The sequence below is a fragment of the Cervus elaphus genome, chromosome 12, assembly GCF_910594005.1.
Source record: "Cervus elaphus chromosome 12, mCerEla1.1, whole genome shotgun sequence".
Taxonomy (NCBI): Eukaryota; Metazoa; Chordata; class Mammalia; order Artiodactyla; family Cervidae; genus Cervus; species Cervus elaphus.
In genome coordinates, this window is record NC_057826.1 from 56,347,560 (window position 1) to 56,361,201 (window position 13,642).

At 44.7% G+C, this 13,642-nt stretch overlaps 1 protein-coding gene across 1 annotated transcript in view; it reads left to right on the forward strand.

Annotated features, from left to right (window-relative positions):
* Window positions 1-13,608, forward strand: part of NID2 (nidogen 2) — an 80,543-nt gene extending 66,935 nt beyond the window's left edge. Inside the window, exons 12-20 of the mRNA XM_043918956.1 lie at window positions 3,051-3,170; window positions 5,665-5,886; window positions 6,506-6,675; window positions 8,514-8,643; window positions 9,013-9,184; window positions 9,824-9,981; window positions 11,616-11,739; window positions 12,527-12,636; window positions 12,914-13,608. Of these exons, the coding sequence (XP_043774891.1) occupies window positions 3,051-3,170; window positions 5,665-5,886; window positions 6,506-6,675; window positions 8,514-8,643; window positions 9,013-9,184; window positions 9,824-9,981; window positions 11,616-11,739; window positions 12,527-12,636; window positions 12,914-12,924 (1,217 nt within the window). The 3' untranslated portion in view covers window positions 12,925-13,608. The remainder of the gene's footprint in view (window positions 1-3,050; window positions 3,171-5,664; window positions 5,887-6,505; window positions 6,676-8,513; window positions 8,644-9,012; window positions 9,185-9,823; window positions 9,982-11,615; window positions 11,740-12,526; window positions 12,637-12,913) is intronic.
* The last annotated feature ends 34 nt before the right edge of the window (window positions 13,609-13,642 follow it).

The following is a 13,642-nucleotide window of genomic DNA, read 5'->3' on the forward strand; positions in this document are numbered from 1 at the left end:
ACTCGCATTCCACGCCCGGCTCCACGCCAGCGAGCCGGGCTTCTTACCCATTTAAAGTTTGAGAATAGGTTGAGATCGTTTCGGCCCCAAGACCTCTAATCATTCGCTTTACCGGATAAAACTGCGTGGGTTCGTTGCGAGAGCGCCAGCTATCCTGAGGGAAACTTCGGAGGGAACCAGCTACTAGATGGTTCGATTAGTCTTTCGCCCCTATACCCAGGTCGGACGACCGATTTGCACGTCAGGACCGCTACGGACCTCCAACCAGAGTTTCCTCTGGCTTCGCCCTGCCCAGGCATAGTTCACCATCTTTCGGGTCCTAACACGTGCGCTCATGCTCCACCTCCCCGGCGCGGCGGGCGAGACGGGCCAGTGGTGCGCCCTCGGCGGACTGGAGAGGCCTCGGGATCAAAATAGAGAATTTTAAACACATTTTCCAAAGAGGTTTTTTAGCAGCTTGGTAGCAGGTAGAATGGAGAATTGCCCTGAGATTAAGCCATCTGGCATTGTCTGACTGGCCAGAGACTCTCCTGTGCCTTGAACCTTGCTGCCTTGACCTACCAGCACCTGAAGACCCTGACAGTGATGGTAAAGCAGGCCCCTGTCCCCAGGGGCATAAGAAGAAACTCCTCCCTTGCGAAGGAGTTCAGAGTGTCTTCATACTTTCTGCTGACACCTGATCCCCTGGGAAGCTAGGAAGATTTCTCCTTTACACAAAAGCTCTGGTTCCCCCTGCACTGCTCAGGTTGGCCCTCTGAGGAAGGCGGGTAGCCTGCTCTGCACTCAGGCCCTGGAGTGGCTGGTGGGGCTCCAGTTCTCTGACATAGTGCGAGAGCCTCCAAGGAGGAGATGGGGAGCTTGCTTCAGGGAATCTTAAGCTTCTCCAGCTTTAGGGGACAGGAGTTGTTCACCTGTGATGCTCTCGGTCTCTTCAGAGACTTTCTCCCTGTTCATTCTTAAGTTGTCTCCCCATGACTTTGCTTTTGGGAGGATGGCTGCCCTTTCAGGTCTGGTTGGAATTCCTAGGCCATGGGCTTTAAGAACATAACTCAGAACCTCTGGGGAATCCTCTTTCTCTTTATTCACAAAAGTAATCACAAGCAACTGATCTATGGGTTCTAGAAATAGGCCCTGTGTCTCAGGAATTCCTGCTTCCTGCCATTGCCTGGGGTTCCTGTTACCATGAGAAGTAATTTTAGCATATGCATTATGAATAGCTTTAATTTCCTGCATTTGGTTGGATGTTAATTTTTGCAGTTTGGTTTTATAGCATCATAGAAGGCACAAGGAACTGAATGGGCACCAACTTCAGCCAACTGGATGTTAGCGGTGTCCTTCCAAACAGACAGGGCCAAACTCAAAGATAATGAAACATGAGAGTATTCAGCCCTGACTGATCAGATTGGAGATAAGTTTCTGGTTGTTGTAATTAATTTGGTTTAGTTTTGGTTAACTGAGGAGCTAACCACTTTAACCTTGCAGATAAATTTATAACCACTTTCCTGCCTTTGTCAGTGAAAGGAAGGCAACCAGGCAGGCCAAATGCTCATCTAGGCAGAGTCTCTCTAGGTGGCATTAACCTTGGTTGTGTCAGGCATTCAAGGTTTTTCAGACTTCAGAGTGAAGTAATTTATGGGGGCTAAATGCTGGATCTGGAGGATAAGCAGTGTAAGTGATTACATTGCTAATTACGATGTCAGAGATTTTCCTTTCCCCTGAACAGAAGGTTCAGTACGTGTTGTGTCCAGTTCGTCTACTTACTGGTAGATGGGAAAAGCCCTTAGTGATGGGGAGGTGGCTCAGCGTAACGTGGTCACAGCAGGGGTGGCACTGATCACCCCGGGAGAGAATTCATCTGGGACCTGGGAGGCTGGGCGAGGAGCCGTGTTTGTCCCCAGTGGCGTCACATTCAGGGCTGTAGGTCTCCAGGTTCCAGGGTGCCACGCGTCTCTGTCACAAGCTGTACCGAATTGACGTAGTTCATTCTGTGACTCCTGTTCTCTTGGTTTAATGCTGATCATCCCGTCCCATGGTTTTTCCCTCCCCACACATTTTTAAAACATTTTTTGTATGTTAGCTCGGGTGTGACTGCTTTATTTTCCATTGAGCCTTGATCAGATCCACCCCTTTGATCCCCTCTTTGCTCAGGAAGACTTCCTGTCTCTGAAGATGGCTTACCTCAACTACTGGCCATTGGTTTCAGCAGTTAGATTGTCAGACATTTTTTTCCTGGCAGCAGGGTGGAGGGTAGGGGCGGTGTCTTGCTATTGTCAGCTTGCACTGATTTCAGTAAATAAAAGGAATGTAAGTCCGCCTTTGTTTGAAGTTTCAGGATGTTGCAGCTATGAGAAATATGAAAATTAATCCACATGGTACTGTGTAGAGAATGTTGGGACCTGAATTGTTTGTACTTAGGACCTGGACAAATTTAAATTTTCTTTTCTGTGTTGTCTTAAATCCTCTGATAATATTTTTCTTATACTTCTATATTTCTTCTAAAGGTGGAAAGTAAATTTCTGATTTAAAAAAATTTTCCTTTTTTAAATTTCTGAAAAATTTTGGACATTCTAGATAGTAGGAGTCTCTGATTATGTAAGACTGAATGTGTGTGTTAGTTGAGAAGCTAAGTTGGAGCTTCACTGGGTTCTTTTGCATCTATAAATCAGTACTATAGGGAGATAGTGCCAATAAGGAAAGGAAAAAATAAACTATTGTTACATATATTTATTGTAGTGTTACTGAAAGGAAATGGTTTATGGGCTAAAGGTTAGTTCAAAGGTAATAACTTCCTGGAATTCACTGTAGAGGAAAGATGCAGGATATATTTCTGTGTGAGAGACCACGTTTGACTTCTACACTGAACGTGTCCCTTGACTCTGTACCCTTAAGTTTGCCTTTAAGGTGCCAGTATGTTTCTGCCCCTGCCCGAGGGTCTTCTGAAGCGGACGCCTGGGTGTCGATCCACGCACACTGAGGCATGTGTAGCACAATCTGTGTGCAGTGAAATCATGCTCCTTCCTTCCCTCCCTCTCTGTCCCTGACTGCTGCAGATGTTGACGAATGCTCGGAAAACAGATGTCACCCCTCGGCCACCTGCTCCAACACCCCTGGCTCCTTCTCCTGCCGTTGCCAACCTGGATATTACGGGGATGGATTTCAGTGCACACCTGGTAAGGTCTGGGAGGCCTCCCCATGTAACTTTGTATCACTTAACTCTGACCTGCGGAGTGCAAGAAACAGTCTGAAGGCTGTTTTAAAATCACTGGGGAAAATAAGTATGACCCTTGTAGGTGGATCCCGCTGGTTTACTCTAAGCTAGTAACCCCAGCCCTCTTCCCAACATGTCGATGGGGAATCACTCTTGCTCCTGCCACCTATAGAAGAGGTGCAGGGACCTGTTTTGTTCACCTTAGAGACCCGAGATGCTGCTGATGAACCTGTGTGTTATGGTCTAAGCACTCCCCGTCTGCATGGGGCATGGAATGTGGTTTCCAAGCACTCAAGAGTTCACGCCAACTGTAGGCTGCCAAGGCAGACTGCTGCTCCTTTGTTGAGTTATTCAAAGATGGGAAGAACTTTTTCTTTTAATACAGAAGAACTTTATTAATGAAACACAGCATTGGTTTGGTATCATTTTAACCAAAATAATTCCTATACAGATCCATGAGCTCACTATTCAAAGATCAGTTTTTACCAATGAGGAAGGTTCCATAAGTACCAGTCTTGGCTTTTAATGTATGAGAGTAAGAAATGGAGAATTACTTCATTTTTGTAATTTTGATTACAGTTTTTATTCTGATTGCCAGTTTTGATCCTTTCAATAATACGAATTGTTATGGCCAGGACATTAGTGCTTCTAAAATTCATGTAAGTGAACATTGGTAATGTTTGATCTAGATGTCTATATACCCTTGCTTCCACTATAACACTCCTTTTTCTTTCCCCTGTTTCTGGGGAAAGATTTTTCAGGTCCCCCTGCCCCCCTCCAAAAAAAAAAAAAAAATACAGAGAAATTCCATTTCACTCATGCCTAGTCTTTAAAAAGTCTTGATTAAATTCCAGCTGGGATTTGAAGAAATCAGATGGTTGGGAGGTGCCCTAACAGAATGGTTCAGAATCCTGTTAAATTTATTAAGATAGGCATGTATTAAGGACAGTGATCCAGAAGGGAGCCAAGAGAATAAGACATTATTTACAGAAAGAGGGGCATCTTCCTTTGTGCAGACTCTTTCCCATGACCAGGCCTCTTTTGCTTTGGCCTTGGTCGCCATTTCTGGCTAGTCTCATCTGCATAATAGGGTCTGCTTTCAAGGGTGAGAGAACACTCTGTGCCCCAAATTAAAAAATATTTAAAACCCTGCCAACCAGAAAGAGAAATAAATCCATGATTGGATTGAGAAACAGCTTGAAATAGTAAGCAATGACAGATGCCCACGTGTAAGTGACGTGAGGTACTCCTTTCCCAGAGGCTGACTGCTGTGTGTGCCTTGTTGGGTGGTCCCCTGAGCGCTGATGCTCAGGATGATGCTCAGGATGATGGAATGTGGACCAGGGGTGATGCTGGGAACTTCTTCAGGGAATCCCACCCGGTGACGATGGCAAGTGTGTGAGGAAGTGGTATTTCCCTCTCTGGGTCCTCTGAGACACATCTGGGTGAGGAAGTCAGTCTTTTTTCTCCATGATGTTTTAAAAAGAGCTTTGCGTCCCGTGGGTTATGAGCTCCAGCAGCCCTGAAGGGCATCAGCTTGCCCCAAACATTGTGAGTCTTGGGAGTTGTGCTCCTTTGGTTGGAGCTCTGAAGATTTTAGTCACCATCTTCTGGCCTTCCAGGTGCTCAAATGTAATGTTTCCAGCTGTTCTTTGAACTCATTGGAGTTTTTGACCAAACGAGTGACATGAGATGACTTTTTTTTTTTTTTTAAGGGACTCTTTCTGGCTGCTGGTTGAGTTTACAGCAGGGCAGGGAGTGGGGAGCAGGAAAGATGATGGAAGCAGGGTCATCCTATCTTAGGAGACTGGCAAGTTAAACTGCCTCAAGCGGAGTCCTCTCAGACAGAGAACTGCTGTATCTGGGACAGAGCCTTGGCAGCCTGTAGAAGCAGTCCGGGAAAAAACTGCTGGTTATAGTCAGTTTTACTTTTACTCAATATAGTTTTCCAGTGGACAGATACGTAGGGCCACACATAAGCAGGGCATTTGGTAATACTTCCTAAGACACACTGGCCAGTCTCAAGACAGCCCTCTCAGATGCAGGTCCCGGAGTTTGAAACAAGAAGGAATAAACAATGGCTTTAAGCATCATGTAGGCCACTGAGTCCCCAAGGAGAGTCCCCAGAAGTGCTGTTAGCAGAGGCCCCTTCCCAGGCTGAGCAAGCCCTGCACCCCAGATGTTACCGCCTCTTGTTCTATCCTGATGTGGCTGGGCCTTGATGACACTCCTCCTGGCCTGAGGGTCACAGGAGCATCGGGACAACCCCTTCTCCCGATCCCCAGAAGAACCTCCTGGAGCACTTTGCTGCTCGGGGCCAGCATCCAGGGGCTTGGCTGAGGCCTCGCTATGGACATGAGGAGGAAGACGACCAGGCCAGGCCTGGGGATCTTGAACCACATGCTACAGTCTGTCCTTGGCTTACACTCAAAGGCTTTCTGTCCGTATCTGCTCAGAGCCCACCCAGAGGCCCCGGACCGTCTGTGAGCGCTGGAGGGAAAGCCTGTTGGAGCACTACGGGGGCACGCCCAGGGACGACCAGTACGTGCCTCAGTGCGACGGCCTGGGCCACTTCACCCCGCTGCAGTGCCACGGCAAGAGTGACTTCTGCTGGTGTGTCGACCAGGACGGCAGGGAGGTGCAGGGCACCCGCTCGCAGCCGGGCATCACCCCTGCATGTAAGCACCCCGGGGCAGCCCTCCCTCCCCTCTGCCATGTTGAGGTCCCTGTAGGGAAGCTGCCAGCTGTGGGTGAAGGTGGGGGAATGAGGGGTGAACAGGTCCAATGGAAGAAGTCGCTGATGGGCTGTGCTGATTTATAATCTTGTCCGCCCCAGATCCCAATGCGGGTTTAAGGTTTGGTTTTGTCATCAGCAGTTGCTGTAATTAGAACATCTGGAGCTTAGTTCAATATATCGTCCTACCCCCTGCTCCCACTACTCTGAGCCCAGGGTGTAAGGGGACATGTGTTACCCTGAGGCCCCAAAGAGAAGCTGACACAACACTGGCTCTGGATTTTTTTTTTTTTTAAGGGGGATGTTCTGCTTTGTTAAAACTTTGTTCTACTTTGTCGTCTTCCTCCCCAGTAATTGGCAGTGATTTGTATAATTAATTGATCTTTGGGAGAAAAAACCCTGGAAATTAGAATTTCTTTTAAGGCCCATCTGGGGCACATCTGTCTGGGGTAAAGAACTTCTGATGTTTCTGGAGGCTCTGGCAAATGGGGAAGTAACTTTTCTTCTCTCCACTGCCCATTTCCTTTGCTCTCCTCCTCCTACCTCCCTCTTCCTCACCACAGGTATACCCACCGTGGCTCCGCCCACGATCCGGCCCACACCCCGGCCCGACGTGACCCCTCCACCAGTGGGCACCTTCCTGCTGTATGCCCAGGGCCAGCAGATTGGCCACTTGCCCCTCAATGGTACCAGGCTTCAGAAGGACATGGCCAAGACCCTGCTGTCACTGCATGTAAAGTGGATTTCTCCCCTGGGGGTGGGACTGTGTTGGATTGTCAGATCTGGGCAAGGTCTGAGGTGCGGGGACGCTCCTGGAGGGCTTGTTGGCAGCTGTCTCCGGGAACCTTACACGCAGAAGGGAGGGTGCTGTTGCCGGGTGCTGCATCTGACTGATCAAGGCCACTTTTTCCAGTTGGCGTGTGGGGTTTCAGCCATGTGGAAAGCGAATTTCAGAGTTGTCAGGATACTGAGGCAGCATTGGGGATCCAAGGGAAGATGATAGGTTAACCCCAGCCCCCAGCGTTCTCTTTAAGCCACAGACATTGCTGCAGATTCTGGAAGCCAACGAGCGACAGCCTTGTTGCGGACCCCTGCCCTCCGCTTTGGTCCTGTTGACCAGCTTCTTATCTTCTCTGAATCTGTCATAGATGAAAATATGGGGAGCACGTGATCCTGGAAAGGAGTAGACAGGGCTTTCCCCAAGGGATGCTGGCTGCTTCCCGAGCTGACAGCTTCCCTGTGGTCAACACACTCCATTTTGGAGCAGGGATTTCTTCACTAAGCTGGGAGGAAAGAGAAGGGAGTTCACCAGAAAGGCACCAACACTTATAATGGGTTCCCCTGCCCCCTTTTGAGATTTGAATTATGTGTTATTCCAGACACTAGCTGCTGATTTTTAGTTTCTCTACAAGATTTAAGTGGGCCTTTTTTCTCCAAGAAAGCTTGAAATCATTAATGGGCTAATGAATCCCATGATCCCCTGGCCTGTAATGGATGTGCCCCCTTGCCCAAGACAGATAACTTTCAATTTTTAAGTAAAATTGAAAATTAAAATCCTCCTATATAAAACTGCCCACTTTCCCACAGTAGCCTAATTCTGTTTTTCTTGTCCTGACTCCTCTCCCAGTCACGCCAGCCCCAGGAGGCTTAGTTAGGCAAGCAGGGAGCTTGCAAGACCTCAGGGACAGCCTCAGTATTGGCTTTGCACATCTGCTGGGCTTCTCAGAGCAGGAGTCTGGGCTGGAAATTCAATGAAGCAACTTCTGTGCAGAATTTTGGAAAGGAATATCACCGACTCAGCACTTAAGAAAGGATTTTGTCCTTTATTTAGCAATAAGGAAGGAGGGGAGAGCTCTTGAGCCAGAAGTCAGGTGGACACCATTCCCCAGTTCCTTCAAGTTGTAACAGACTTTCTTTTGCACTAGAGTACAGCCCAAGGATTGCTTTGTAGTAAGAGGCAGAGAAGCAGAGAGAGGGTAAGGGTGTCTGCACCTCAAATAGCAGAAAGATCTGACTGAGGGCAGGGGAGGGCTGATTTCATCATATGTTGGCAAATTTTAAAGAGGCTTTTTCAAAAAGTGCTGTATTACATTTGACAGAGTCAGCTTTTGTTAAAAGCTGACTTACTTTGCTGAGACTAACATTTGTCCTCTAATCACTGAATGGGCTGATCTTTTTCATGAAATCACTTTTGTTTTTACCACCAACAGTAATAATGCTTATTGAAAGCTTACAATGTACTCATCACTGGTTAGGATACTTTATAAGCTTTTATGGTATTAATGTTGATAGCAGCCATGTGAAGTAGGTGCTTGTTAACTTCTGTATGGCTTTGTCACCTCATTTGCAAAATGAAGGTAGTGTCGAAGTAAGTGGCCAAGCCTGGCATTGGCTCAGGGAAGCCAGCCTCCATCACCTATACCTCTACCCACTGTGCCCAGTTGCCCACAAAACCATACACTGCAGGGCTGGTCACTGCTGCCATGAACAAACGAGTGAGGTAGCTGAGCATGAAGTCGGGGGAAGTGCAAGGAATCCTAATTCTTCCAATTCTGTGTTTTGGTCACACAGGGCTCCATAGTCGTGGGAATTGACTATGACTGCCGGGAGAGGATGGTGTACTGGACAGATGTTGCTGGACGGACAATTAGCCGTGCCAGTTTGGAACCAGGAGCAGAGCCTGAGACAGTCATTAACTCAGGTCAGCAGCTCCACCCAGAAGACACTTCCCATTTCATTTCATTCTACTCAGTTCAGGTTATTTGCCTGTTTTGTGCCTAAGTCTCCCATCCACCTTCTAGATAGGACTTTGACCAGGAAGGGCTTGTGTAGGAGCTCAGGGAGTGGCCCCAGCCCTGGGGACGCTTCGTGCCACCAGGCTGGGGGGTCTTGTGAGGCTAGGGTGAACTAGACATGGCAGGAAAACTGCAAAGGACCTACTCCTCTATTAAGTCTGTTTCTTTAGAGGCTCTCAAGATTTTCCCCCCAACTGTTGGAACATAGACCTCTCTGCTTCAGATTCTCCTTTCACAGCTGCAGTTGCTTCAGTCTCTCCTTTGTTTTATTTCAGGTCTAATAAGCCCCGAAGGTCTTGCCATCGATCACTTCCGCAGAACAATGTACTGGACGGACAGCGGCCTGGATAAGATAGAGAGGGCCAGGCTGGACGGCTCTGAGCGTAGGGCCCTCTTCCACACGGACCTGGTGAACCCTCGTGCCATCGCTGTGGATCCAATCCAGGGGTCGGCTGGGCTTCCCTAATTCTCCTGTTATCTGTTGACCCTCACTTGAAGCCCTTGGGTTCTAAGTACAGTGTAGGGAGGGGTCAGAACATGAGCATAAAAGTGCACATTAATTTAACAGTATTCACGTAGGATCTACTAGGTGTCAGGCACTGTTTAGGCAAAGACAGGGTCTGTCCTTTCATGAAGTCTATGTTCTACTATATTCTAGGAAATAAGACAGTAAACTAATGAATAACAGAACAACAAGGAAATTACTAAGCCTGTGATGTGGTATGTAGAGAATTGAAGAGAATGTGAGAGAGACTGGGGGATACTTTGGATCAGGCCAGGCCTGCGACTTCAGCTGGAATGAGGTGGGTCTCACTCCAGCAACATATTAGGAAACCCCAGTTGTTAAACCCGTAGTGGGGTTACCTGCGTAAAATGGTGCAAATAAGCAAAACTCATTCCTCTGGCCCCATTTTCACACTGGCAGTGGTTAACAGAACAGTGTTTCCTGTCTATAATAATTGCTAAGGTCATCAACTGGGACATATAAAGATAACCTTCAGCTTTAACTTTCAGCAGTGTTGACTCTGAAATTTGGGTTCTATACATTGAGGAAGATTTATCTTTCTCCATTTCATTTACCCACAGCAACCTGTACTGGACAGATTGGAATCGAGAAGCACCTAAGATTGAAATGTCGTCTTTAGATGGAGAAAACAGAAGAATTCTAGTGAATAAAGACATTGGACTACCGAATGGTTTAACCTTTGACCCCTTCTCCAAACTGCTCTGCTGGGCAGATGCAGGTAATACTACTGATGGAATGCAAATATAGAACACTACAGCGTGCAGTAAGTGTGAGGACTGATTTTACAATAAAACCAGATCCCACCATTTAGAACTTCTGGTTTAAATTTATAACACTACAGCAAATGCTCTACGCCATTTAGAGCAGCCGTCCCCAACCTTTTTGGCACCAGAGACTGGTTTCATTAAGACAGTTTTTCCACGGATGGGGGAGGACCGGACGTTTTGGGATGATTCGAACATGTTACATTTACTGTGCATTGGGATGATTCGAACATGTTACATTTACTGTGCACTTTATTTCTATTATTAATTGTATTAGCCCCACTTCAGATCATCAGGCATTAGATCCCAGAAATTTGGGACCCCTATTTTAAAGGACACTTTGTAACGATTCTTAGAGTGAACCTCCTAAGGTCTTATGTGTATAAATGAGGCGGTAAGTTTGAGAGCCAGTATGATGTCCAACTTATTTTTTACTGCTTTCCCTCCCCCAGCATGAGCACTTGGCATATCTTTTAGGTTAAAAATAAGTATTATACACTGTTGGAATTGACAGGCTTAGATAAATGAACAGAGGTTATTATTTTCTTGTCTCAGTATCACAACATTTATAAATATCTGTTATTCTAACAGTCAGTATCCTGGGGACATTCTTTGAAAAGTGATGTGGCAGGATGGCTTCCTTTAGTAATAAATTTGGGCTGCCTATTCCTAGGTTCTCTCTCTCTGTTGTGTAATTTCATTACTATTAGCACAACTGAAAAGATACTTTATGTCTCATTAGATACTAAAAAATAAAGCTGTTCTTAAGGAATTTAATTCTAATAAAAGGGACAAAAATGCAGGTGGGTCAATATTACAACCCAGCTGCCCAAAACAACAGTGATATTTTTAATAGGTATTTGAAATTTACTTAAGGGTTCCATGAGAAAACGGCTTCCCTAGGGGCTCAGCTGGTGAAGAATCTGCACTGCAAGAGACCTAGGTTCGATCCCTGGGTTGGGAAGATCCCCTGGGGAAGGGAATGGCTACCCACTCCAGTATTCTTGCCTGGAGAATTCCATGGACAGAGGAGCCTGGGGGGATATACAGTCCATGAGGTCACACATAGAAATTCTTGCCTTGTTAGCTATCAAAATATATACATTGAAAAATACAAGTCAGGCTAGCATTTTACTTTTTATTCCTGCCTAGAAAATAATATAGTCTTTTAAAAAAAGGATTTTAGCTAAAAGGCAGCCTTGGCTATTTATCATAGAGTGCTTACAAAGGGCAGGTATTTATCCAAATGTTTTAACAGTTTATGAGCTCACACGTAAACTTCTTTAACACTGATGTTACTTTATCTCTATCTTCTCCTCTGGAAGAAACTTAGCCAGGTTTCTGTAAATGCAATCCTGTTTTCCAAAAGAGGATTAAGAGTTTAAATTCCAGTAAAAACTAGAATGCTCTTAAACAAACTGAAGACTGGTAACAGAACAGGAAAATTTTACAGTTTTTAATTTGTATTATTGCAATGGGGATAAAATATTCCACCTTTGTTTTCTTTGAGAATGAATTTACTTGCCATTGTTTTTGGTAAAAGAAAAATGTTTTTTCATCATTTAAAAGGATCTCTTTGTTTTTAAAGGAACTAAAAAACTGGAGTGTATACTACCTGATGGAACTGGACGGCGTGTCATTCAAAACAACCTCAACTACCCCTTCAACATTGTGAGCTACGCAGATCACTTCTACCACACCGACTGGAGAAGGTGAGCATGACACTCTGGACAAGCCTGAAAAGGCAAACTGTTCTGGAGGACACAGCACTTGTTGTACCACGTTAGTAAGTGACTTTAGTAATTAAGCCCTATGCTTACGTTTTTTTTTTTTTTTTTTCCCCATTCTTTCCTTGTTAGTAGGTAACATTCTTCAAGTGTTACTGCTTTTAAAAGCAAACTTTTATATCATTCAGAAATTTAATAGCTCTGCCATTTTTAAGCTACATGTGAGCAATACTATTTGGTAATAAACTATCCAAAAAGGAAGGACATTAGTCTGAATCTGATCTTCAGAGAATAAAAAATGACATTATGGACATATTAGTTGTTCCCCAGGAGAATGAAAAATACTACAGCTTACACTAGTTCACCAAGAGGAACTGGGAAACATTAAAAATATGTCCTTCCACTCCACCCCCAGCAATTCTGATTTGGAAAGTGGTTCTCAAACTTTAGCATAACATCAGAATTATCCCGTGCTCTTGTGAAAGCATATTGATCAGTCCCATTCTAGAATCTGAGTAGGAGCCCAAAGAGTTTGTACTGCTCCCAAGTTCCCAGATGATGTAGATCTGAGGACTACTTTAAGAACCACTGATACAGACACATCTTCAGAATCTGAGTCAAAAGTCACAGTTATATTAATTTTAAAAATGTATTTGAGAAGTCTGGCAGAGATTTCACTTATTGATAAACTGACTTTTCTTACCCCAGTCTTTTTTTTTTTTTTCCCCCCAGTCTTAAATCCTATGAATTCACTTTTCCTTTCTGTTACCAGGGATGGTGTTATAGCAGTAAACAGGGACACCAGCCAGTTTACTGATGAGTATCTCCCAGAGCAGCGATCTCACCTCTATGGGATAACTGCAGTCTACCCCTACTGCCCAGGTAAACAGCTGCTCAGGCAGCGCCTTGGGATCAGCCGGGTAGAGGAGGATAGATCTAGTAGCTGATCACCCTTGGCCTGCTGCCACCACCAGTGAGAGCCACTCTGAGCTAGAAAAGCTAATAGCCAACACATAGGGGCGACCATTCTGCTACCTTAAATCTACCAAGCTTAACTGTACACAACAAATGTCAGCCTACTAGGATATTTCCCCTTTAAAAAGACTTGCTGTTGCAAATTAAATATAAAATACTCACATACCGTTCCCTCCCTCCACAGGAAGAAAGTAAATATGGACTTGGAGTTTTCAATCGGAATCTGGACCCTAAAGAACATTTACCAGGAACAAAGGTGAAAGTGAAAAGGAACTGGCCATTAGTAGTTCTTGGACATATAAGATGAACATTTTCGGTGCAAAAAGACTAAGTATATTTTGTGAAAAGTTTATACCTCAATCTTTACTACTGTATTTTTTAAAAAGTTATTTCAAGATTAAAAAGGCAACAGAATTTTAACTGTTGCTTACAAGCAACTTTCCATAAACATTTATATCATATTTAAAAGGTCAAATTCATTCAACTAAGAATCAATTAGAGCATGCTAAGACCCTAAATCTGGTTTTTGCTTTCTGGACAAGAAATTAAAGCACATGTGATCATTATAAAAATACAATCCTAAAAGATCATAAACCCTGACATAGTTAAGAGAAGGCTAATGCAGAATTGATGGGAAATAACCAACTTATTTATAGTTTCCCAACAAGTTTTTTTTTTTTTTTTTTACCTCTGCATCAATGCATTTCTATTTATATTAAAAGGTGCTAGAATGTTTCAATTTGTATTTTCTGATCCTGTAAATCCCTCTATAGGATTACCCACAGAAATTACTACATTTATATATAAATACCAAAGATGTAACAGTTCTCAAATTTTCTAGATTACTCCAATAAAATATATTTTTAAGTTTTCCTATGACTTAAGGATCTGTGTTGTCTATAATGAAGTTGGG